This window comes from Epinephelus fuscoguttatus, linkage group LG17 (assembly GCF_011397635.1).
Source record: "Epinephelus fuscoguttatus linkage group LG17, E.fuscoguttatus.final_Chr_v1".
NCBI lineage: Eukaryota > Metazoa > Chordata > Actinopteri > Perciformes > Serranidae > Epinephelus > Epinephelus fuscoguttatus.
This window is the reverse complement of record NC_064768.1, coordinates 6,529,149-6,555,779: the sequence shown is the minus strand read 5'-3', so window position 1 is coordinate 6,555,779 and position 26,631 is coordinate 6,529,149. Positions and strand designations below refer to the sequence as shown.

Sequence of the window (26,631 nt, the reverse complement as noted above, 5' to 3'; positions counted from 1 at the left end):
TAGCACATTCATTACTGCTTTGCCGACAGCATCATTAACAGGCGGCTCGCTCAGTGTGTGACGTGCACTTGTAGATAAAATATAGGCCTATATTAATGAAGGTTCTTTAGTACAGTTTTGTATTTCTCTGTAATGTAGCAGAGCGTTAACAATGTTACTGATACTCTTCTTTCACAGGCCTTCAACTCAAACTGTTGTGTTGCCCCGCCCAAATATATAATTTAATAATTACATTAATATTGTGGTCTACTGCTGACCAGATCAGTTAATTTGTTTTATTGTGTGTCTTTGGTGATTCTGAACTAACCCTTTAAAACACCAAAGTCACACAAGAACACAACATAATTAACTAATCGAGGCAGCTGTCGACCAGAATGTGAGTGAGGTTGTTGTCACTCACTGCTCTGTCCAGCACTCGCTGTATTTCCTCATTATCGGTGACACAGATGGAAGTCTGCACCTCGTTTACCGTCCACAGAACGAGGCTGCATGCCGACATTTTCAGAACAAAATAAAACAGGCTGCAGTGAAAGTCTCTCTCCATCGGATATTCAAAAATATTGGGCTTGTGCATTTAGTCCCTCTCAGGCAAGCTCAGGGGTTCAGTGTTGCCATTGCCCGACAATACGCGACCCTTTTTGTCTCAGAGTGAGGAATAGAATATATGCAGTTCAGATAACCCGGCCGAAATTCTTATATATAAACGCTTGAAGACTCACTCATTGCTAAAAGTGCATGTCATATAAAAACTAAAGTGATGGTCAAAGTTGTCATATGGAATATTTAAGGTGTGCTGATTGATTCATATCGTCACCTCATGCATTGAGTAACATTACAAATAAATGTTCCATCTTAAAAGTCGCCAGCAGTCGGCCCAGTGAATTAAGTTATTTTTTTTCTCCAACTCTGGCTGCTGCAAGAGACAGCAAAACATCCTTTCATTTTATAGTTACAGTTTACTAATAAAACTCTCCACAGTATGAACAGTGGTTACATGAGCCTCAAAACCAGCCACTCAAAACCAGCCACCGTACAGCTCGGTGGAAACGGGGCTTAAATGTCCATAAAAAGTAAAATTAAGTTAAGTTTTCTTTTAATTAATATTAATATTTTCGGTCACATGACTGCGAAAATTTCTCCACCCTGACAGACCTAATGACTGGTTACAATCACTGGACAGACAGAAGAAAAATATTTTTTTTCCAGCAGTATTTTGTCATCAGAGAGGATTGAAGTAGCATAATACAGGTCAAACAACAGCTACCTGTTCAGATTCTTGAAGTGGGTAGATGCAAGTTTAATGAAAAAAGGCTTGAGAATGATGAGTTCTCATGGTGGTTCAAGCGGGTGCCAGGAAATGTCTATGAGGCAAGCTGTGCAGTTTCTCTGAGATGTTTTAAACTCGGTACAATGGGCATCAAAGCTGTGGAATCACACATACAGAGTGGGAAGCACAGGGAGTGCATGAGAGCCCACCAGCAGGCTGAAATTGAACATTTCTACTCTAGTCTTTCCACTACTACTAGCAAAGATGTCACCACAGATGTTGGGAATCAACAGCCCACAACAGCATCATCTGACCTCTGGACAACTTTTGGCTGAATGCCAACACTAGATATGTATATATATATATATATATATATATATATATATAATATGTGAGATACATGTGTTTTCATTGCAGGTTTGGTCTTAAATTTCATACAAAGTGGTATTAAAAAGGTCTTTAAAAAGTCTGAAATTTAATTTGGTTTTATCTGTAGACACCTTGAGGGGGCTCTTAGTTGAAGTCATGCACCCTCTGGTGGCCACGTTGGAGCCCCTCAACTTTATGAAGTCTGATAACTTCAATGACTGGATGTGTGTTACAGGTGTTTCTGCTCTGAGTGCTCAACTCGCCAAACTGCCAATGGGCCTCAAGTCCCTGAACCTCTCCAGGACCTCCATGTCTCCTAAAGGTGAACACACAAACAAAACAAAAATGTTCTTCAATATTATCCTGAGTATTTTTTTCAGGAGACAGTTTGTGGTTTCCTGCAGGAGTGAACAGCCTCTGTCAGGCGCTCTGTAACAACCCAGTCATCACCTCCACCCTCGCACACCTCGACCTGTCAGGAAACTCGCTCAGAGGCGACGACCTGCTGGTACGTAGCCTCCTCCTCTCCTTCTGTCACACCCCACTGCAACCCTACCGTTTATTTCAGCATTTCAGAAAACACAGGACAAAATTATAGATAGACAGCACTCAAGATACAGTCAAGTTTGTGTTTTTTCAGTCAAGTTTTTTTTTTTTTTTTTTGTTTGGAGATCTAAGGTTTTCATCTTATAGCAGTGATGTGTTTGCGTAGATATCTAATTTGTTTTTTCCTTCATAGAACCTGCACAGCTTCCTGAGTCACCCAAACTGCCTGGAGACTCTGGATCTGTCCAACAGTGACTGCTCTCTGGAGCAGGTAACAGCAGCTCATACACATACAGACAAAGTCTTACACATATTTTAAGTTTATAGGACTGCATGATTAATTGATTTTTATTTTCAATTACAATTTAGGCTTCCAACCATTATGAATACAAGGTAACCCAGATAAAACGATTATTGTGCCATGTTCCGTTTTGCAATGATGGTCGTTTTGCCTTGTGTTATAAATCCAGCGTACCCCTTCCCTTTACAGCAGTGTCCTCAGTGTTGCCAACCATGTTCACATATAAATGCAATTCATTACCATGCATGCTGCTCAGAGTAATCACAGTCTCCACGGCTCTCCCATCAATAGCACGGTGTCTCTCCTCTTCATGTTATGTTTATATTATTTCATTTGTCTTTTTTTTTTTTTTACATTTGTTTTTGTAATTTGTGTTTCAGTTTACATTAAAGTTTAAGCACATCCACTGTTTGTTTGTTTTTTTAAGTTCTTTGAATACATGATGTTTGCGAAGTCAGTAATGGTGTTAAACAATCGTGACAATGATCTTTGTCATAATGGAGCAGACCTACTTTGGGGGGTTGATGCAAAGACAAGTTTAACATTTCAAAAATGTACATCTGTCTGCACTGCTTAGTTTGGTTGGAATAATAGGGCAAAGTAAATAACACCATGTCTACACATTCTATCAGAGGTTGAAGGGACAGATCACCCCCATTTACCTGTAGTGCTGTTTATCAATCTCTATAGTTTTGGTGTAAGTTGCTGAATGTTGGAGATATTGGCTGTAGAAATGTCTGTCTTCCCTTCAATATAATGGAACTAGATGGCACTCGCTTGAAGAAATACATTTAAAGAACTCAACAACTCAGAACTCATGGATGATAGGGTCGTGCTTGTGACAGCGCAAGATGTAAACGTTAACACCGTCGTCCTCCACCCTTCTTCTGTGTGGTGTACAGTTGGTGGGTATAGTTTGGTAGAAAGAAAATAGTTCCTACATGACACTGCTCACAAAAAGGTCTGTGGATTATCTTAAAAGACATTGCTGTTGAGTTTTTCAAAAGTATTTTTTGCCGTTTTGAGTACTACAAGCTGAGTACCCTCTAGCTCCATTATATTGGAGAGAAGGCAGACATCTCTGCAGCCACTATCTCCAAAACTTAGCAGCTCACACCATAACTATCCAGACTGATTAACACCACTACAGGTAAGAGAAATAATATATATGTTTTATTTTTGTATGAACTGTCACATTAAGTTGAGTTGTGTTTTTGTGTGTTTTTAGGTGTGTTCGTCGTTGCTCAGAGGATCGTTGAAGCATCTTTCTGTCCTTAACATGTCAAAGTCCGTCTTCTCTCACAGGTCAAATATTAAACTCACACCCATCCTTCCAACAACAGACAACTCATGAACATTTCTAGTAATGTTACAGATACATAATCTAAAGTTTACATGTTTGATTAAGTGAACCAACAGTTTGAGTTGTACAGTGTACTATATAGTGTGGATTTTAACCCGTCTCTCTTCACACCCACTCAGGAAGTGTAAAGAAATCCCATCGTCCTTTAAGCAGTTCTTCAGCAGCGCTCAGGCCCTGAGCTCAGTCAGTCTGTCAGGGACCAGGCTGCCTCTGGAGGCTCTCAAGTGAGGACATTTCCTCTGAAACCTGAAGACGCTCTGCAGACTCAGACTCAGTGATGTGAACTAAGTGAAAGTTTCATTTTCTCTAATTTTGGTTTACACTGTCACACACTGAATTTTCCCTTTAATAACTGGCTGTATTTATGGCATAGCAATATTACAACAGTTAGCTGAAAGCTCAAAGTGTTTCATTGAGAGGGGGGCTTCTTTATGGAGTCCCCACTTTGCATCAGGGAGAAATCCATGAAAGAGAAGGAAACATTAATTTCTCAACCAAAATTGTAGCGCAGAGAAATGAACAAACAATGCAGCCACAGTCTGAGAAACAGGAAGGACTTGTTTTTTTAACCTTTTAGTTAAATATCAAGCTTCAGCAATGATGCTGTTTTCTGTACACTGCTGTTAAACTGAGCATCTGAATAGTCTCTGGCTTTTCTGTCTGCAGAGCGTTGCTGTTGGGGCTCGGCTGCAACCCAAACCTCAGTGACGTGTCTCTGGATCTCAGCTGCTGTGAGGTAAAAATGGCATGAAGCTCAGCGTACTGTTTAAACACACCAACGCTGTTCAAATTCAGCATTTAGCAAACGTGCTGAAACATGCAAAAATAGTGTTCCAGCAATTCTTTGCCTCATCCCACTTGGGATTACAAAACACTATTTATTTATTTATTTATTTACTTTATTTACAAACATTATCCAGTCTTGCACCTATAAAACAAACATGCAGAGAAGTAAAAGAAAAATACACATTAAAAAATATATATATATATATCCCAACTCAACTGTCAACATGAGGAACTACTAAATACATTTTCTGGCCGGTCTTTTAATGAGACTGTTGTACTGGGGGATTTCAATATTAACTGGTTACAACCTGTGTCTGATGAGTTAAAATCATATTGCAATTCTGTAAATATTTTCCAGATTGTTGAAGCGCCAGTAAAACCTCACTTAAAACAACCTGACAAATCTTCTTTAATTGATCTAATTTTAACAAACAGTCCTCATAAATATTCACTGATATGGTTTGCAAATATGGAAGCAGATGATCTCTGTGTAATTGCCATTGTGCGCTACACAAAATCCTCGACAACTAAACCTCGTTTTATTAGTAAGCAAGATTTAAAACACTTAAATGTGCACAGGTTTTTTCATGATCCTCATTTGAGTGGAGGAGAAGTAGCTCATATCAGAGGTAGAAATTGCTTACAAATTATTTTCTGATGGTGTTACTGCAATTATTGATAAGCATGCTCCTTACCAAAAATTCAGAGTTAAAGGCAGAAATAATCCCAGCTATGTGTTTTGCACGAGCGCAAACTGGCCTAGGCTAAGGATTGGCTGGCTTTTAGGCAGTTACATTATCAATGTACAGTCACAATAAAAAAGCAAAGGCTGCTTATTTTGAAAATGGAACCGCAAAACATTTAAATAACCCAAAGAAGTTATGGAAGACCATAAATTTGGTTTTAGGTGATAGCACCAGGTCTGAGCTGTGTTTCCTTGCTCTGGACTCTGTGTATCATGGTGCATTGAGATTTATTACCAGTTGTAAGCCACTTACTCATCACTGTATATTGCACGCTCAGGTTGGCTGGCTCTCTCTACATTTTCATAGACTTCTTCATCGCCATTCTCTTGTTTACAAAGCTATTCTTGGCCTACTTCCAGCATATTTATTTGCGTACATTAAGCAAAAAAAATGAAAATGGCTCTGCTCTCCATTCAGAGAACATGGTTTTACCGTCCGTACTGAGGGTACGTTCAGAGTCAGTTCCTCTCGGCCATTTCAAAGCACTTTGTAGTAATCTTTTTGTGTGTTTTTTTATTTCTTGTTTTAGAGCTGTACATTTTATTCTGTATTTTTGTTCTGTTATCTTTCTGTAACTTATGTTGCTGCCTGTCTCGGCCAGGACACTCTTGAAAAAGAGATTTTTAATCTTTAGATGTTTTTCTGGTTAAATAAAGATTAAATAAAAACATTAAATTTACAGATTATCTCAGTTAAGTGCTTTTTTCCTCTTCTCCCAGAATTACTCCAGATAACTTTTGCTTGTATGGACCCCAGGAAGAGTAGAGTCTTACAAAAGAAAGCATCACACACTTGTCAATAAAAAGGACAGTAGAGAAGAATAGAAATGATTTTCTGTATCATTTAGAAGGCACACTGGACAGATCCACTTTTCTTCTTCCATATTAACACACCGTCCGGTTTCAGCAGTTAAAGGTAAAATATCAGATCTCAGCTAAGTACAGAGAAATCTTTGCCCTCTGTGCAAGTTATATACAGTGTAATTCTCTGTGCCATATTCAGTTTTTATCATCACAACAGTATACAGTTTTGCTTTAGTCCATACATCATCATCCCGTTGTCCTTTGTCCTCAGCAAACATAGATTGTATAAACAAACCAATATTGAGCATTTCATTATTAAAAAGTAAAATAAAAGCTGCAAAATGATGTGCATTTTTATTTTATATATGTTTCTTCTTTTAACTCATATATTATTTCAACAAATATAAGTATAATGACATCTTACGTTCTTTTGCTCTCAGCTGCGTTCGGGAGGCTCTCAGATCCTGGAGGGTTGTGTGGCTGAGATTCCCAACATCACCAGTCTGGATATTTCTGACAATGGTGAGGACATTTGGATTTCAGACACATTTATGACGCTGCTGTATTGACTTTGATGGGGACCTGTTTATGTTTCTGTGCTGCTCCTTTTTCTCAGGTCTGGACATGGATCTGACCACGCTGCTGGTCTGGCTGGCCAAGAACCGCTCCATCAGACACCTCTCACTGGGCAAAAACTTCAACAACATCAAGTCCAAGTGGGTTCAAACTGACTGTACACACTGTCAAAAAACATACTCCAGCTCTCTCTGGCTGGATTGTTTGTTTTATTTTCTATTAAAAATGTAGTAATGAATTGGTCTGACACTTAATCACTCTGGGTGTGACATAGTCTCGCCACCAGACAATCAGAGATCTCCGCCTTCTGATAAGCGTCTAAAGACTGACTTGTGAGTCTAGGTGTGACATTATATTATTCATGATAATATCTGTAAAATTGTCATTATGATATGAAAAATTCATATCATGATACTCATAGTATTTCGACTTGTTGACATTGACGTCATACTGTTACCCGTGGCAACAACAAGCATGGCTGAAAGAGAAATCATTATCGACTCTGCAGCAGTTCCAAATAGAGGAGCAGCTTTAGTGGTATGGAATAAACTGTGGCGTACTGAGTGTTTTATGAACAGTACCGGACTTCTCAGATTCACTAGCGACTTACAGCTCACAGGAAACTCATTCAGCGGCTCCTCTGGCAGCAGCACAGTGTCCCTCTCCTCTCTCACCATGCACACACGGGAGTATGTGTCGTCAGTTGATTTTGTCATAAACCTTGAGTTATGTAAATCTATGTGACGCTTGTGCCTCAAAAAAAAACTACATATATGTGAATGTGCGATAGTTATGGTAGCATAACTGCCTGTCACAGGTTACAGCGTGATGATTAGAGGAGAAATGGCAGAGCATAAAGGTCTAAGTGGAAAAACATTCATTTAGGATTTTGCTAAAAGAGAAGGCAATCACCTGTTGATTTATATATGTAGATCCCAGGGTACATTTTTTGTATTTGGGAGCTGTTTAAATGTGTAATTTGTGGTAGATTTTATTTTGTTGTACTATCAATATAGTATACAAAATCTGCATCTAACTCTGAGTTACTGCCGTTGTTCAAAAACTAAAGAAATGAGAGATCATTTTTCTTCAGGTTTTACTGAATATTTGAAGGCAAACTGTAAAACTATATCACTTATTTTGTTGAAATTCCTTGTTCTTAAACTACTAATACATTTTTTTTTACTAATTGGTCATATTCGCAAGAATATTTTTATCGCAAAAATAACCTGAAATATCGTGATATCATTTTAGGGCCATATCGCCCACCCCTGTTAATCACATTTTAATTGTCTCTCTCAGAAATGTGTCTCAGGTCCTGGACAACCTGGTTCACATGATTCAAGAGGAGGAATCAGTGAGTGAAACTTACAACATCACATCATGTCAAAATCTCTTTTCTTTCCTTTCTTTTCATACTGGTCTCTGTCTTTGTCCTGCTCCTTCCGTTACCTCTGCTATTAAACATCTTTTGTGAAGCATTTATAAGACACTGATAAAATTTAAATTAAAATAACAATGGATAAAATTATCCAATAAAAGACATCCCTGTAAAACCGTCTCCCCTGCAGCCACTGACCTCGCTGTCCCTGGCTGATTCCAAGCTAAAGGCCGACCTCTCCATCATCCTCAATGCACTGGGCAGCAACACGTCTCTGACCAAATTGGACATCAGTGGGAACGCCATGGGAGACATGGGGGCCAAGATGCTGGCTAAAGCCCTGCAGATCAACACCAAACTCAGGTTAGCAAGGCAGCAGGATAATCTTGCACCCAACTTCACTAACAAAAGTGAAGATCTGAAGCTGTTAGAGCTGAGTCAAGTCACTCTAAGAGTGCTTTCCACACCTGCCCTGTTTGGTTTGGTTTACTCGAACTCAAGTTCGTTTGCTGTGGTGCGGTTTGTTTGTGGTGAGAACGTGTTCAGACCGCGATCCAAACCAAATGCAGTCATATTACACATTGTTTGGGTTAAACATGAGCATGTTACAGTCCTGGAGGATTATTAATGTGCACCTCCTCCTGTACTGCCTTAATATGCACAATCGGCACATCCAATGCATCAAAACATTGTTTTCTAGTTGGAGCCGCACCTCATTTTCAAACTGTATGGTTTGACTAAAATGAACAATGACAGCAATATATTACACGATGACCAGCACTAAAATCAACCTGCATAGTTGTCCCTCCATTGTGACATTAGAAAGTGTCGCATTTATCTTGCAAGTGCACTCTTCTTCAGTGTTTTGTTTACTCCCTGGATTTTTCCCGCATGGAAATTCTGACCAATCAAGAGCAGCTTTCTTGCGCAAGGCATCTCATCTAGTCCGCTTGTAAATGCTGCGGTGACAACACAAACCAACTCTGTGTAGCAAACACTAAGCAAGGAGATGTTAAAACAGTGTGCACCGTATATATTTTGATCTATTTTATACTTCAGATTTATATTGTTTAGCATTAATTGGTGACAGAAAAGAACAAATCTCATTCTGCAGGGAAACGCGCGTCCTTACTTTGCATATGACAATAAACACTTTGAATCTTGAATCTATATGTTTTATGAAGACCCTATGTGCGCACAAAGCTGTGGCACAAGTTACGCACCGAAATCTGGCAGAAGAAAAATAAGTATGATGAATAACAAGTGTGTTCCTGTAGGCTATGTGCTGTACACATCAGGGACACTAAAATGAATCATAATTTATCATCATTTATCATAATTTGTCCGCACATATTCCACATCTGTACGCACATATGAGATAGTTTACCGCATCCAAAAAATGCGTCAGGGCACAACAGAAACACATCCATCCTCCAAAGCTGCCGCATTCAGATATCAGGCAACTGACAGGTGTAATTGAGCACAGCTGGAACCTCATCAAGGGATGCTCCACCCGCTACTCTATATAAAGGCGTTGCCACATCACACGTGTGAGATACCATGGCTGCTTTACAGCATTTTCTCGCTGCTAACCAACAGTGTTGCCGTGCACAAAGCCAAACCGTATATGTAAATGTATTTGTGTGTGCACCAGCTCTTTTACAACTGTCAGCATGCTGCCTGTGTGTTTTCATAGTTTATACCTAGCTTTGTCTGATTCTCAGTGTAGATTAATATAGACCATAAATCTGTCAGTTTTGTCCTTCTGTGAACTGGTCACGTTAAGATGATCATTAGCAGAGACACAACGTTGATGAACGCAAGTAAGATACAGTGTGGTCAGGATACAATGCAGGTCCTTAAGTTCATTTGTCCTTTCATCCATCTTTCATATTTTTGTTTAAATATAATACATTTCCTCATGATTCTCTAACCAAGACTACTTCTTATTTAGTTGTAGTCTTGTTTTCGTCATGAAAATAGGTCATTAACAAATATCTATCATCTTGGTTTTTCATTAGAATTATTAGAACACACATACACATGAGCAGCAGGGAATTAGTGCATTAGGTAGCAGCGCTGTGTGTGACTTATGCTGACATTGATTTGCCTGACATCGATTGATTTAGTTTCAGCACTGTAGTAGTGGACAACTCCTGTTAAGAGCTTCTTAAAGAGCGATCCTAAGAAAGGCATTAAGAACGCATCTGGGAAACACTCATATCTTAGCTACCCTTCTTAGCTAAGACGTTCTTAACTGTGCTCTTAAGTCTTAAGATCACTCTTAACTGGGAAACGCGGCCATTGTGTCATAGGAAAATATTAGCACATAATAACCATGTAGACACTAAATCCAATCTTTCTCTCTGGTTGGAATAAATATATTCTTTCTAGGCATGTTTGTCCCATGTAGGAGGAACAATAGGAGATGTGAAATGTACCTGGTGTGTGTGCTGCACATGACATGCTGCAGCAGATGTGTCTACAAACCCCTCTCTTTGGTTTGTGTCTGTGTGTTTACAGGACAGTTGTGTGGGACAGAAACAACATCAGTCCTCAAGGTCTACAAGACATCGCTGCTGCTTTGGAGAAGTAAGTATGGCACAGTTGGTTAAGGTAACGTGTCAAACAAACTTGTTGCAAGCTATATGCTGTGCCCTGACTTCACACTGGTATTCAGAAATAAGTCAATCTCATCATTTACTGTTTGGCTCCCCATCAGGAACTACACCATCCGTTTCATGCCTGTTCCCATCATGGATGCTGCTCAGGCCCTGAAGGCGAGCCCAGAGAAGACAGAGGATGCCTTACTAAAGGTCGTCCTCCTGGTTTTTGTAAAGAGTACTCTATAGCCTTCACTGTGTGGTGTCAAGAGTAATACCTTCTTATCTGATGTCACGTGTCTGACAGTAATTATGAGTAGAATTTTTAGTTTGTTGGTGTGTTTCCTGATGCAGATGGAGCAGTACCTGCTGAGGAACCATGAGACACGTAAATACCTGCAGGAGCAGGCGTACAGGCTGCAGCAGGGAATAGTCACCACCACCACACAGCAGGTTGGCACAAACAGACACACACACAGCAGACCTTTGAATAAATGACCTGTTCACTGACTGACCTCTCACCTCTCTGCGACACAGATGATGGACATGATGTGTGTGAAGGTGCAGGACCACCTGAACTCTCTGAAGTTCACAGAGACCAACTCAGTGCAGGAGGACATGAAGGTGGCAGAGAACTTCATGAAAGACGCCAGGAACTCTAAGACAGTAAGACAACATGACTCACAGCAATATAGACTGTTTAAAACACATACAGTCTACAAACATCCACAGCTGGCAAACTGAACATGTCTGAGGCACTAAAAACACACACACCTGCACAGCATGCATCAAGCATTTATTGGTGTAGGGGGTTACAGTTGGGGCTAAATATGTCACCCAGCCTCTACTGATAAAAAGTTAAAAAGGAAATACATGGGATAGGGGCATCGGTGGCTTAGTGGACAGAGCAGGCACTCCATGTACAAGGCTGTTGCAGCAGCAGCCCAGGTTCGAGCCTGCTGCATGTCATTCCCTCTCTCTCCCCCTTCACACTTAGCTGTCCTATCAATTAAAGGCAAAAATGCCCCAAAAAATATCTTAAAAAAAAATAAAGAAAATACATTGGATAAAGAACACTGTTGCTGTCTGTGCACCTCACTCCTCCCTTCAGCTGCTCCCCAACCTTTACCACCTGAAGAGCAGTGGGTCCAGTGGAGCATGTGTTGGAGCCATTCAGGACAAACTGGAGTCGATGGCTGGAGAGGTGGCCCGTGTGATGGACGAACAGCTGCAGGTACTGAGCTGAACACACTGAGCTGTTACAGTACCAAAAAGTCCTCTGAATGCTTTTTTTTTACAACATTCAAACTAGGGTTTGGTCGGTTCTCGGTAATACCAATTCGGTCCGGTACTCCGTCTTGGACCGGGTTTTATTTTTTGAGACCGACCGGACCGCATACTCGGGCAGAACATACGTGGAGCGGACATCGCGGAGGTCCGCCCGGTAAAAGTGGACGTTTTTGTTTTTTTTTTACAAAAAACGGGTGTTTTTTTTTTTTTTCTCATACTGACCCAACCCTAATTCAAACTGGTGTTTAAACTGTACTAACTCCTCCTCCGCAGACAATGCTGGTATCCATGGTAGACACCGCTGAGGGTCTGTGTCCTCATGTGATGAAGAGGAGCAGCCTTCGTCAGGAGCTGCTGAAGGCCGGAGCAGGGAGGATGACCATCCCTCGCTGCTTCATCACCACCACACTGCTGGAGCAGTCGGGGGTTGACATCATCAACAAGATCAGGTCTGATCTGCTGCGTGTGTCTGTGTGTTTGCATGGTTAGCTTAGCATAAGCTTTACCAGATCTTGCCTCATCTTACGGTCATCGGAAAAGAATTTTCCAGGAGAACAAGTCCAATATTTAGCCGAATTCTTGCAGCTGATGTGTGATTTCAAGGCGATAAATATTTTTTTTTCCAGATATCAGTCATGTGCTTCCATAACAAACTGGTTTTCTGTGGCATCCCTGATTCTAATTACCAGAGTCCAAGCAGACACTGCTTTTGAATTTCCAGATACAAAGTCTGTCTTTTTCTTTTTTCATGGTCCCACTGAGTCCCATCAAAACATGTATTTGTGTTTACACAGGCCTGATCAGGGCCCAGTTTCACTAAATTTGCAACAGGCAGTCTGTAATCTGTCACTAATTTTGACACGTTTTGCAATTTTTTTTAACTGATCTGTTAGCTTAATTTTTTCTTGATGTTATGTCTGCTTTGTAAATCCTTTTTTTTTTTTTTTTACCTCGTTTGATATACATAATCCTTATCATTATTAGTTTGGTCAGGACTACTTAAGTCAAAGACAACTTTATTGCCATTTCCAGTATCATATTTGGCAGTATGGCTCTGTTCTGGGGCCTAACTGCCTTTCCTAGGCCTATGCAAAAAGCCTAAAGCAGGATTTATACTTGTGTGTCAGCTCTATGCAGAGCCTACACCATAGCCTATGTACGTGGCCTACGCCGTTGTGAGCATTTATACTTGTGCGGTGGTCACTCTGCTGTTACACCTCCAAAATACTAGTTGGCGGTGGGGTTTCTGTGAAGTGCTGTTAAGTTTAGTTGATTCAAAACACACCTAAGACACACGTTAAACATGGCTTAATAGAGACAGTTTCAAACACAAATACACAAAGCGGCTTCATTATGACTCACAGGATTCACAATCAAAACATTTGTCTTTTGCTGGACACATTTTCCCCACAAATTCAACATGCTAATGTTTTTAGCACAAGTCTATGGCATTTTACATTGTATAAATTAGCCTAACAGCTAGCGGAGATATCCCCCACTCATATGAAGCCAGGAACAACAGCAACATTTAACAAACGTAACGTTACAAAATTGAGTTCCATTACAACTCACAAGGTTTACAGACAAACTACTGTCTTAATAAACACATTTTCCAAACAAATACAACATGCTAACGTTATTAGCACAAGCCTATGACATTTTACACTGTATAAATTAGCCTAGCAACGAGCAGAGATTTCCTCTGCTTATATGAAGCCAGGATCAATCCTGAAGTATAAATCACCAAAGGATAAACACAAGACTTAAAATGCTTTGGGGGCGTTATTGTCTTCACAATTTATTGTTTCTAATCTGTGCAATTAAAGTAAATAATAGCTTTGTTTCCACAGAGGGAAATGGGTTTTAGCTCACAAAAATAGACAGGTCTGCCTTGCCATGATATGAAGGTACACATCAGGCTACAGCGTAGGGTTTGGCATAGGCTCTACGTTGACGCAGAGCCCACGCCCACGGTACAGCATTGATTAGACACAGGAGTGTAAATCTTGCATACAGCGGAGAAAGCACACCTCTCTGCCCTTCCATGTGCCTTCATGGAAAGCCTAAGGCAGAGAGAGCAAACCTCTCTGCCCTTCCACGCATTTATATGGAAAGCCTTAAGGCAGAGAGAGCAAACCACTCTGCCACTCAGCTGATTGAAGAAACGGAGTCAGCTGATAGATCACATGATTCCATTCTATGCAACAAATTGGAAAATCTCATTCAGGGTGCCCTATTTAAAATGCTCTGGCCTGCCTACTGTTGCTGCTTCCTCTGCAAGCCGCTTTGCAACCCACCTCCACCCCAGCTTCTCCTATTATATATAATACTATGCCAAATATAATACTGCAATGGAAATATTTTCTGTTCTGTGTTTTATTTTTGTGTTGTTTTTTCTATGTGAAACAGTGAAGTGAAGCTGAGCATGGCCTCATTTCTGTCTGATCGCATTGTGGATGAGATCCTGGAGTCTCTGTCCAGATCACAGCACACTCTGGTTAGTGTCCTCTCTGCCTGCCTGCCTGTCTGTCTTTTTATCTGTTATTCTGTCCATTCATCCCTTCCTCTTTCCTCCGTTTTGTCTTCAGGGTGACCATCTGATCAGGAAGAGTCAGCCTCTGCTGCATCATGAACCCCAGATGGAGACGGAGGTTTTGAATGAGATGGTTCTGCAGCCAGAGAAAACGGAACAGAAACAAAGCCATGACCAGGAGCAGAAACATGGGCTGGAGCACATGGACACCTGCATTGTTAGAAAACACATAACAACACAAACTCTTTTACACCAGTCACTGCATAATAGCCTGTATAAAATGGGTTATGGATAGTCTGAATAGAACAAGGGTTCACTGTGGTAAATATTCTGTTATCACTGTCCCAACAGCTTTGCAGAGTTGAGCGCACTTAATGTACAAACTCCCAGAAGCATCAAAAGAATGTTGTTGTAGTCTTCTGTAAAACCAACCAACCATCTCCTCCTGTCACGCAGAATTTGTGCTTTTTCAAAAAAATAAAATGAAAACCTGTTTTTGCTCTTTAGATGACTCCTAAATCCAAGAGGAAGAGTATTCTGGTCAGGATGCTGCGCCCTGTCTCTGTGGCATTTGGTGAGTGAGAAAATCTCAACATGTTATAAATAGGTCTGTCACAATAACTTTTTTTATTGAGTGATGTATTGTCCCAGAAATAACTTTGGTCAAACAATATTATTGTCAGTTTAAGACCATTTAATGCCACTGATAAAAGGATGATATAGTGGCATAATGATGCAAGTGCACCCTTTCAAAGAACAATGAACTTGTTCTCTAGAATATTCAGATACTGGAATTGGAATATTTTTATGCCTCCTTTGCCGGCAATAGCTGTGGTGGTCAAAAGTCAAGGTCGCCATGACCTTGAATCCTTCTTATTCTTTTTATATCTCAAGAACAGCTTGAGATGATTTCTTCAAATTTGGCACAAATGTCAATTTGGACTGAAGAATAAACTGATTAGAATTTTGTGGTTGTATGTAAAAGGTCAAGGTCAGTGTGACCTCATAAAATGTGTTTTTTGCCATAACTCAAGAATTCGTACGCTAATAAGGACAAAACTTCACATAAATGTCTAATAGAATAAAATAATGGAATGATGTCATTTTATATCCAAAAGGTTAAAGGTCATCTTCAATATGACATCATAATGTTCTGTATAAAACACTTTTTTGTCCATTATTCAGCATCATATTTAGGGAACAGAAGGGGAGACATTTGATCAAGGTCTTTTCTGTTTTCAAATATAAAGATCAAATGTATGTACATAATGGGAAGCAGGCAGAGTTAGGAGCCACGAAACCTCTATTTTGTAAATACTTGTAGAAATTAGTCCAATGAAGTTTGAATTCCTGTGATAGCTGTACAAAAGAGAAGGGGAGACATTTGGTCAGATACTGAATTGGTGACTGTAATCTTGGGTGTCCACCTTAAAACTTTGCTGATTGTGTAGATCTTCTTTGTGTGAAGCATCCATGTTTTCACAGACATGGTTGGAAACTGTAAGAGAAACTTGACTGGTGTGTGGAGGCATACAAATGCGGGGCAGTAATTCTAGTCTTAATAAGTAAGTAACATCTGTTTATTGACAAGAAAGTATTCATAAAATGATAGTACCTTTCTATGAGTAGCTCAAAATTACACAGTTTGAGACTAAATACAAAATTTGGCAAGCAAAAACAAACAAGTGATGCCTCTTGCAACCAACAGACGAGCTTAGCAAAGCACCAGGAACACCACAGTTAGCTCCATAATCCAGCCGGTGTGCGGCAGTTGGCTCTTAGGGATGGAGTGGAGGATGTCAAGTTGTTGGAGGTTAAAGCTACAAACAATGGACTTTTTGGCCTGTTCCCAGGGGCTGAAAGCTAATGATTATTAGGACTATGCCTCTTGCACTCAAAAAGTGCAGCTGCAGGCTACCAGTAAGCTATACTGTGTCATCTTCGAAGGGTGCCTTTATTTTTCTTTGGACTCGCACAAATAGGCGAAGTGGCGAGGAAAAAAGGGAGGATCGCAGTAAAAGTCGGGAAAACCCTGCTGTTTATTCTGGCATCATGCTGGCTAAAATGTTGGTGACCTTCTTATGTAAACAGCAATCATGTAAACACAATGGGCAATATCAAGGTCAACAAAATTATTAATGTTCATATAACCTAAGATAAGTTGATAATGTAATTGTTGTGACAGGCTAGGTTATAAAGCCACTTAAGGTAGCAATTACTTTAACAACTACAGACACAATTGATTTTCTTTACCCATCTCTAACCATGCTATTCTTGCCTGGCATCATTTCCTGCACAAACTGTACAGACTGTACAGCTAAAAGGCTGTAGATGTTTTCATGTAAAATTGTATGCTGCATTTTGTTTCACCTCTGTAAAACAAGTGTCTAATGAGATGATGGACCAGGACAAAGAAATTTACAATTGGTAGGTTTTACAGTTTTTCATGGCTTTGCCTTTTTTCGCCCAACAGAGATGGAGTTTGACCTGGACAAGGCTCTGGAGGAGGTTCCTATCCATGTTGAGGACCCTCCTCTTCCTCCTCCTCCTCATCCTCCACAGTCAGTGGACAGAATGTCAACCTACTGCGGAGACCTCCCTCCTCCTCCTACCCCACTGAATACAAAGTCCATCTGTTTGAGCGAGCTGCCGCCTGTGGAGCACAAGGTGCTGGAGCATCACACCAAACTCCGCCCGAAACCAAAGAAGAGGACAAAACCCAGCCGACCTGTAGGTTGCCATCAGAGAGCAAAATCCAAATCACCAGTGAGACCAGTCCTTTTGTTTGTGTGTATTTGTAGGTTTTTTTGTTTGTTTGTTTTGTTTTGTTTTGTTGCCTTTAGTTTAGTGCTACACCCATAGAAAAATAAGGGTTCGTCCTGAAGGGCTGAGAAACCTCTTAGAAACCCTTTTTTCAAGAAAGCATTCTTTAATTGTTTTTTGTAAAACTAAGGTTCCATTACGAACTCTTTTACATCCAAAGAGCCCTTTCAGAAAAAGAGTTTTTCAAGGATTGTTGAAATCATGGCTGTTAAAAGATCCTCACCCCCAGATATTCAAATGTTTACCCATGTTTCAAGTTGTATTTTTAAATGTAGATGTATCTGAAATACCCTTAATCAAGTCATTATACTTGTGCTCTGCCATGCCGTAAGACCACATGGTTTGCAGAAATTCTTTTTGTTTTCTCGTGTATCCACTACTTGGTATTTTCTTAGAAAAAGAGATAGACAATTGGTTGCTCTTTACATTCAAATGTAGATTAAAACCCTGTGTCGAGTACTCTTGGAAAACAGGGAACAACAGGATACACAGCAAGGCCGTCCAGGCACTGCAAAAATATGAAAAACGAGGAAGGAAGTACTAAAAAGCCTTTATTGTAGTGGCTAAATCATTAAAAGAGCTAACATGTTTTGACCACTGTAGGTCCTTGTCAGGGCTTTCTTCCTCCTTCTTCTATATTTTTTTGAGTGCCTGGATTGCCTTCAGCCCCGTTTCCACCAAACACTTTTGGTATGGTACCTTTGGAACCAAAAGTAAACCTTCAGACATGGTACCTAGACCCTAGCATTTCCTCTGCAAACCGTACCCTTAAATGTGGGCAGGGTTGTTGTCACACACTGCTTCATCCAGCATTCACTGTATTTCCTCATCACTGGTGACACAGATGGAAGTCTGCACCGTGTTTATTGTCCAAAAAACAATGCTGCACACTGACATTTTCAGAACAAAATAGAACAGGCAGTGAGAGTCTCTCTCCATGGATATTTAAAAATAGGGTGTGCATTTAATCTTTCTCAGGCAAGCTCAGGGGTTTCATGTTGCTGTAGCACGACACTCCACAACGCTTTTTTTTTTTTTTCAGAGTGAAGATTAGAATATATGAAGTTCACATAATCCGGCAGAAATTGATTACTAAAAGAGTATGTCATATAAAAACTAAAGTGATGGTCAAAGTTATCATGGAAAATATAAGGTTTGTTGATTGATTCACGTTGTCACCTCATGCACTGAGTAACATTACAAGTAAATGTTCCACCTTAAAAGTCACCGGCCATTGGCCTAGTGAATAAAGTTATTTTTTCTCCGACTACAGCTGCAAAACATCCTTTCATTTCATAGTTACAGTTTACTAATAAAACTCTCCACAGTATGAGCAGTGGTTACATAAGCCTCAAAACCAGCCACAACTCAGCCCTGAGCAGAGTGCCTGTTTACTATTAATCAGTCAACAGACTGCAGTGTTCACAATTCCACCTTTTAGTACCACATCTGTGTGCTAGCCCAACAACGGGGTGACCAAAAATGGGAAAGGTATGGAACGGTTCCATTGGTACCATCCACAGCTTTTCACTGTGGAAACAGGAAAAAAAAAAAGCAGCGTACTGAACTGAACTGAACTGACCTGAACTGTACTGCTCTGTGGAAATGGCTTTCTGTGCACTAGGTATTTTCTATTCTGTTCTAATTTGCTGCACCAAAATTTGTTTGAGATGTCCTTATAATGACAACTTGACATTAACCAGAATGACATTACTAGAAGATGTCTTTGTCATAACAATAATAATCATTATGTCAACTTGTCATGCTTCTGGTAATGTCATCCTGGTTAATGTCAAGTTGTCATGATAAGGACATCCCCAAAAAAAATTATGTCAAATTGTCATGACAAAGACATCTTTTGGTAATGTCATCCTGGTTAATGTCAAGTTGTCATTATAAGGACATCCCAAACAAATTTAATGTCAAGTTGTCATGACAAAGACATCTTTTGGCAATGTCATCCTGGTTAATGTCAAGTTGTTGTTATAAGGACATCCCAAACAAATTTAATGTCAAGTTGTCATGACAAAGACATCTTCTAGTAATGTCATTCTGGTTAATGTCAAGTTGTCATAATCAAGACAACCCAAACAATGTCAACTTCTCATTACAAAAACCGAATGACACTTAATGACAGCAGTCATAAACGTTTATGACATGTACATAATGTTCATGACAGGTTCATGAGTCCTGTGTCATGTCATAGTTATGACAGTGTCATGTCACTCTTATGTAGATACCTTCAAGTAAAGTGTTACCAAATATAATTGAGTCTCATCTCTGCCTCTCTATACTGTTTCATTCCTGCCATTGTTCTTTTAGCGTAAGACCACCAGCAGCTCAGCGCCACAAGAGGTAGAGCAGAACAGCATCATGGGAAAGCTGGACGAGGGCCTGGATGACTTCTTCTCCAAGAAAGTCATTAAACTCAGCTTCAAGTGAGAGTCAAAATCTAACGATCCTTTAAATGATGATTTTGTGTTGAAAACAACTTTGTAAAATAATCCCACAAAATCAGTTTGATTAAAAGCAAAGTAAACTTGTGTGTCATCGGCATAAAAATATAACCAGGTGTTTTCTCACAATGTCAAAACTTGCAAGATTTTGTGGGTTTGTAAGAAGGGCTGCATCTGTTAATTCTTTTAGTAATCAAGTATTCTATCGATTATTCTGGCAATTAATCGAGTAATCGGATAAGAAATATTGCGTGTTTTTATTAGATCACTTTAGCTTTATTTAAGGACAATATATAAAAGATAAAATAAGAAAAGTCTCTGAAATGAGAGAAATAAGCAACACATTTGTTTCCTTTTTTGAAAGTCAGAGCTGTCAACCAGTCATGCAAATGACAGATTTCATACGCACTCATGCTACGCCGCTATTTCTCATGCTGTCAGGAATAATCAGTGTTGGGAAGTAGCTCATCACAAGGTGCGACCTTACGAATTTAACAGCATTCTCAGTAGCGTGGTGATGACGTCACTACTTCCTGAGTCAAATAGCTTTTCAGTAGTGAAGTTAATTGATTGACCGAGTAGTACAGTAGCGTCCATAAAAGTTACAATCTCTTTTTCCCAGGAAAAACTCTGAAATGCAGCAAACTCTTTTCCTGTGAAAGTCTAGATAAAAGTAAGGATAGTAAAACTGAGGATCAATCAAGAGGAGAATATCACATAATGGCGGGTCTGTCACTCAGTGTCATCTCAGTGTCATCGTGTCATCCCCACTCTCTCTCTGTCTACCCATTTCACCTTCTGTCCTGTCAATAAAAGCAAAAACACGTCAGACAGATTATTGACGATTAATTTATAACTCTACAGCGGAAGTAACGTAAGTGGGTTGTCTAACAGAAATAAACATTTACAAGGAACTCAGTGCGCTGTATAGTTGTATTGAATTTAACAAAGCCTAACTAAAGGCTTTTTTGTAATCGAATTATTTGAGTTACTCGAGGAATCATTTCAGCCCTACTTGTAAGGCAGAATTAAAGTATAATGTTTTCAAATTCTATATTTTTTTCATCTTCTCTAGACTTCCCTCAGTGAGAAGTCCATCCTCCAGTCCGCAGGAAGGAGCAGATAAGAAACGTGAATCCAGGAAGAGCGGTTTCTTCAACCCCTTCAAATCCCGGACGTCCCGCTCAGAGAAGAGCCACGGACCCGCCTCCATCACTCCACCCCAACCTGCTCCCTCCACCACTGCATCACCCTCTCCCTCTATTACACCAGTGACTGAGGAAACAACGCCGACATCAGTCACTCCGCCCCCAAAAAGCCCTGGCACTGTGGCGGAGCCTCATCAGGAGCTCCTCGGGGCTCAATCATTCGACCACACAGATTCTGAGGTGGAAGCTTCTCCGACCGTAGCTGAGCCTGCCGAGGAGGAAAAGGAGGATGACAGGGTGGAGAAGGAGAATGTGGAGAATAAGGAGAACCAGGAGAAGAAGGAGAACCCCCACATTCTCCGCCATATTGGGGTCCCTGTGATGGGCATGGACCTGATGGCTGAGATGAAGGCCAGACAGGAGAGGATGGCTGTAAGGAAGGTGGGCAGAGCCCATTGGCCAATATTTATAATCGTTTTTTATACTTCATCAAGCCAATAAGTTAGTATCAGTAGTGTGGCTGCCTCAATCTTTTTTCACACCAGTTTTAGAGGAAACTTCTGCATGATAAAAGCAAGCTGCCAAACATCAAGGCCTGATGATTGGCTGCCATTTTACTTCTGCAAGTAGCACTCACTGCAGCATGCTGGACAACCTGTGAAACTGCACAGCTTGAGTTTATCGGTGGTACCACCATTGCCAACAAACACTGAGGAACTTTCCCCTCCCTCGTCCCTCTCCTAGAGACAGGAGTTTGGGTTTCAAGCCCCCCTAACACCTTTATTTATGTGTCTTGTACACAGGTATGCCTCCCTGGTGTAGAGCTCATTTACTGGCAGAGGTCCACCAGACTTTTGCCTGCACTTGCTGCCAACTCTGTGATGCAGAGCTGGTTGAAAATTGGCAATGTTTCCCATAACTAGCCAAATCACTATTTTCCAAGCTACAGTAGCTGTCCTATTTCACAGAGATGGACCCTCAGTGGTTGGACTGTCCCCCAACTCCCCACCAGAACAGTACACTTTCTTGCATTAGCGGCGGGGTACATTCATGGGTGGGTTGCTAGCAGCAGTCTTGTCCCCTGCTAGGTCAGCAAACTTGGCTAGCAGTAGGCTAGAAGCCAATCAGCGGGCCTTGACTCCAGGCAGGTCACTGTCAACCTGCGGAAGTGGTCTAAGAATTTCATTTCCAGTGACTGCATCTCAGTAATTGTGGTGCACATGACAATAAATAACAAACTTGAATAAAAGCTCTCTGTCTCTCTGTTTTCAGTCTGAGTCATTACTGGACAAAGAGGAAGAAGATAAAGGTGAGTCTGTGTTGTGTTGATTTTTAAGCTATACTTAAAGGTTAAATGTTGCAGTTATATGTAGTTATATCTTGACAATGTAAGTCTTGTATTAAGTTCACAGATCAAAACCCACAGTGATTACTCTGCAGTTGTGTGATTAATAAGTTAGTAGTAGCTCCAGAATAAGACCAGAATGCAGCCTGTCATCACGACTCTTTGTGACTCCTAAACTGTCAATTTCCCGTAGCCAAGTCAGACGTCCATCCTACTGTGCCCTCCTGTGAAGAGTCCAGACCAGAGCCGACTCCTAGGTCAAAACCTCCCAGCGTCACCCCGAAACCTCCTCCACCCCAGGCCACCAAACCCCCACTGGGGCCCCGCACCTCTGGGCCCCTCAGTCCTGCCAGTCCAACCAGTCCGACCAGTCCCAGGCCGAACAGCACCTACATCTTTGGTAGGCAAAGACTGGGAGAAACAGGCATACAAAAGACTTGGTATCAAGAAACAAAAAACACTAGTAGCACAATTTTTGGTATCAGCTGTGGGGATCTGTTACTCCCTTGTCTAGCATAACAGGCTGTTCCCTCCCTGGTCCCCAAACCAGATGGTTCACAGCAGGATTGCGCTTTGAAGTAAAGTTATATTTCACTGTGTCAAAAGTAACTCAGATAATCAATAAAGTGAAGCATATATAACTCAGGGTGAACTACAGCCAAAGCCACAAACAAAACAGCTATCTAACCCTGAACGTTCTGGCTAATTTTATTTGAAATAAAATACAAACAAAAAGACTTTTACTGAATTTGGCTCCCGACGATACTTCAGAAAAACAGTAGAAAATATACAAAATAAAATGGCCCACCCCTACAGCTTCAAAGTTAATTTAAAGTAACAAAGGTCAATTACTGGAATCAAATACTAAATAAACACAAAGTTACAAAAGCACTTTAACAGTCAGTAAGAAAATAGTTCAGGTTTAACACAGAGAATAATAATAGCTTGGAAGCCGAACACACAGAACACCACTACTGTTAAACCAGAGTTACAGCTGTAACTACGGTTCTATGAATTCTTCCTGACCGCCAGATCGCTGTTTTAGCACTGGATATCTCCATCTCGTGTATGTGCAGGTCAGGTCATTATACCAACAAAGTCACCTGTGACCATGCAGTGGCGTAGGGCGTTCACCCCAGTATAAAACCCCCAGGTCATCACGCAATCTGTTCCCACAGAATATTCTTGCCCAGGTTCTGAGTGACATACAGTTCTGGTTCATAGAACCTTAGTTACAGCTGTAACTCTTGTTCTATTTCATTCTTCCTGACCGCCAGATGGCAGGGCCTTAGCACTGGATGACTTATACCAGCAAGGTCACGAGGAATGCTTACCACGCTAAGGGACAGAGACCGTTGACAGGACGGCTGCTGCCACAGCTGTAGGGGCAGCAACATTGACACTAGCGAGAATAGAGAGTGAAGGTACATGAAGACCCCCGGGTTGCAGCAGCACAGATGTCTTGCAGAAAGACCCCTTTCAATGCTGCCCAGAATGTGGACAACCTCCGAGTAGAGTGACACTTACTAGGGGCTGGCAGGCCTTGCAACCTGTAAGCATGTAGAATCACATCCACAATCCAGTAGTAAAGTCTCTGTCTTGATAGGGGTGTACCTTTCTTACAAAATAGCCATAGCAAACAAAAAGTTGGTCAGTCTTACGTAAATTGGCAGTGGCCTCCACATATGTCTTGAGTGCCCGAAGTGGGCACAGTAGCTCAGATTGCTCCTCTGCCCCCTGAGATGAAACCAGTGAATTAAATGCTGCCAACTCAATGGCTTGATTTACATGTAAGGAAGGCACTCTGTTTGGCTTGAAGGATGGATTTGGTAGGAGAGTAATCCCTGAACCCTCAGGATACCAACGCATGCACATCTGGCTTACTGAAAGGGCATGGAGTTTCCCACTCGCTTTGCTGATGTGATAGCAAGCAAAAACGCTGTCTTAGCAGACAACCACCTCAATTTGATCTGCCCCAGCAGCTCAAACGGGGAGACACAAGGACCTCAATACTAATTTCAAGTCCCATGATGGCACTCCAGTGACTCTTCATGGTCTAAGCCCGTGTGCACCCTTTTAGAACCGACTAACCAGATAGTGCGACCCCACTGTCTCGTTGTTCACTCTCACAAGTCCTGCTGAAATGGCAGTGGCATACACTTTCAAGGTTGATGCACATCTGCCAACATCCAACAATGACTGCAGAAAAGTCAGAATGATGGCCACCGAACAGGTCTCTCCATCCTCACCATGTGTTTTCTACCAGTGAGAGAAAAGTGTCCACCAATTTGCATAGAGTGACCTAGTAGAGGGAGCCCTCCAACTTAACACAGAGTACTCACAGGATGCCAGGAGTGGATAATGGCTTCCAATGGCCAGACACACAGCTGAAGGCGATCCGGATTTGGATGCCATATACATCCCTCCAGCTGAGACAGAAGGTCCGGTCTCCTTGGGAGGTGCCAGGGCTCACCACTCAGTAGTTTCAGCAGCACTGGAAACCATGGTCTCTCCAGCCAGTTGGGGGCCACTAGAAGCAATTTGTGGCCTCCGTGTTGGACTCTGTCCTACATTGCCCAAATTAGGGAAATTGGAGAAAAGGCATACAACAGGCAGGTTGGCCAAGCGTGAGCTAAGGCATCCTGCCCCAACGGATTGGTGGTCTCCCTTAGGGAGTACCAGAGGGGACAATGCACTGATGTTTCGCAAAAAACATCCAAATCTGCTCTGCCATATCGGCTCCAAATCATTCTCACCACATCTGGGTGAAGTCTCCACTCTCCCTGGTTTGGCCCTTGGCATGACAGCACATCTGCTGCACTGTTCTGCAAACCTGGTAAATGTACAGCCCTGAGACTCAGGAAGTGGGGAAATGCCCGTAAGGTGCTGCTGTGCCACTTGCAGACCCTGCCTGGACTGAGTGCCCCCCTGATGATTGACATGATATACTGCCGAGGTGCCGTTTGTCTGGATGAGAACAAGGCAGCCCCTTAGAATTGGGAGAAAATGTTGCAGTCCCAGATGTCAATCAGGAATCACTATGGATACTGCTATCACCATACCCAACAGCCTGAGAAGGACGCCATACTTACCAAGCTTGCCCCTCTGGAAGCAGCATAGTTGCAGAATAGCCTCCACCCTCTTTTTCTAAGAGGGCTGCTAATTCCTGGCTGAGGGCCAGGGATTTTGTGGGGGCTTCAACCACAGACATTCTGACCCCACAGAAAGCGGGTGGCCGGCATTGGAACTGTAGTGTGTATCCCTTGGACAGTGTTAGCTCCACCCAAATGTCTGTGGTCTCCCTCTCCCAGCAGCTGAGTTGCTGTTTGGAAAAGCATCCATCACCGGCCCCTTTGACTTCAGGTTTGACCCCCCCCCCCGGCTCCTAGAGCCTTTGGGGGGGCCACCATTGGGGGCTGGTCCTCTTGGCAGCTGGAAAGTTGGCCAGGAAGAAGCACGCCAGCGCAGATCATAGTGCCCAGTATTGTGAGAGGTTGTAGGCTCTCCACCTGGGTGAGCAGGTGGATGGAAGTGGCTGTGTCCAGAAGGCAAGGGACCCCTGTGTGCTGACACAAGACCCAGGCCCCGCTGCAGACCAGCAAGCCCCTGCCTTGCCTGAGCTGCCTGTGCCTGCTGAGCGGCAGGCTCAAAGATCTGACCTGGAACCACTGTAAAGTGCAGAGGGTGCGACCTGGCAGACAGCCAGTGTCACTGTTGACATAAACCTTCCAAGCTCCCTAGACATGAAGGCAAAGGTCTGAAGGGATGCATCCCTAAGAGTCTGGGCAGAAGAGTCTGCACCAGACTCCTGCATGGTCTGAGACAAAGCCAGGATGAGGTGAAAAAGGGAGTTACCAAGAAGCCCCATGTATGCTGCCATATTATAACTCTTAGCAAGGAGATCTGTCATTCGACACTGTGGACGAGGACAGAGAGCATCAGGTCTAAGAGGCTCATCTGGGAAAACTTATCAAAGAGGCAATGGTAGGCTGAATTGGGTCCATGCAGTTTAACTCATAGCTACCTGCCTCCTGCATGGCAGCCAAGTTCCTGCAATTACTGGTGTGATGAGAAAACAGTTTAGGGGCTGCCCAACACTTATGGAACCGAGAAGGCAGAGGGCTGTGGCGTCTGCCTGAAAAAAGCACTCGAAGAAGCCGCTGCCACCAGAGCTTCATCCAGCCCCAGGCATGCTTAAACCATCCTGATAGCTGGCTGCATTGTGGCTAGAGGTCAACACGCCAATAGGATGTTTTCCAAACTATCTTTATTGGTGAAAAAAGGCTCCGATAGTT

The 26,631-nt window shown here is 41.8% G+C and overlaps 1 protein-coding gene across 2 annotated transcripts in view; it reads left to right on the top strand.

Moving 5' to 3' along the window:
- LOC125904248 (F-actin-uncapping protein LRRC16A) overlaps nucleotides 1-26,631 on the top strand; it is an 83,255-nt gene that overhangs the window by 41,892 nt on the left and 14,732 nt on the right. For both annotated transcript variants that reach the window (XM_049601531.1, XM_049601533.1), the window contains 24 exons: nucleotides 1,872-1,958; nucleotides 2,041-2,144; nucleotides 2,376-2,453; nucleotides 3,712-3,788; nucleotides 3,966-4,070; nucleotides 4,513-4,582; nucleotides 6,622-6,703; nucleotides 6,798-6,897; nucleotides 8,060-8,114; nucleotides 8,329-8,501; nucleotides 10,662-10,730; nucleotides 10,861-10,954; nucleotides 11,096-11,194; nucleotides 11,279-11,407; nucleotides 11,853-11,975; nucleotides 12,305-12,480; nucleotides 14,441-14,528; nucleotides 14,620-14,781; nucleotides 15,072-15,138; nucleotides 17,038-17,294; nucleotides 19,710-19,825; nucleotides 20,919-21,432; nucleotides 22,264-22,300; nucleotides 22,530-22,736. In XM_049601531.1, the coding sequence (XP_049457488.1) occupies nucleotides 1,872-1,958; nucleotides 2,041-2,144; nucleotides 2,376-2,453; nucleotides 3,712-3,788; nucleotides 3,966-4,070; nucleotides 4,513-4,582; nucleotides 6,622-6,703; nucleotides 6,798-6,897; nucleotides 8,060-8,114; nucleotides 8,329-8,501; nucleotides 10,662-10,730; nucleotides 10,861-10,954; nucleotides 11,096-11,194; nucleotides 11,279-11,407; nucleotides 11,853-11,975; nucleotides 12,305-12,480; nucleotides 14,441-14,528; nucleotides 14,620-14,781; nucleotides 15,072-15,138; nucleotides 17,038-17,294; nucleotides 19,710-19,825; nucleotides 20,919-21,432; nucleotides 22,264-22,300; nucleotides 22,530-22,736 (3,069 nt within the window). The remainder of the gene's footprint in view (nucleotides 1-1,871; nucleotides 1,959-2,040; nucleotides 2,145-2,375; nucleotides 2,454-3,711; nucleotides 3,789-3,965; nucleotides 4,071-4,512; nucleotides 4,583-6,621; nucleotides 6,704-6,797; nucleotides 6,898-8,059; nucleotides 8,115-8,328; nucleotides 8,502-10,661; nucleotides 10,731-10,860; nucleotides 10,955-11,095; nucleotides 11,195-11,278; nucleotides 11,408-11,852; nucleotides 11,976-12,304; nucleotides 12,481-14,440; nucleotides 14,529-14,619; nucleotides 14,782-15,071; nucleotides 15,139-17,037; nucleotides 17,295-19,709; nucleotides 19,826-20,918; nucleotides 21,433-22,263; nucleotides 22,301-22,529; nucleotides 22,737-26,631) is intronic.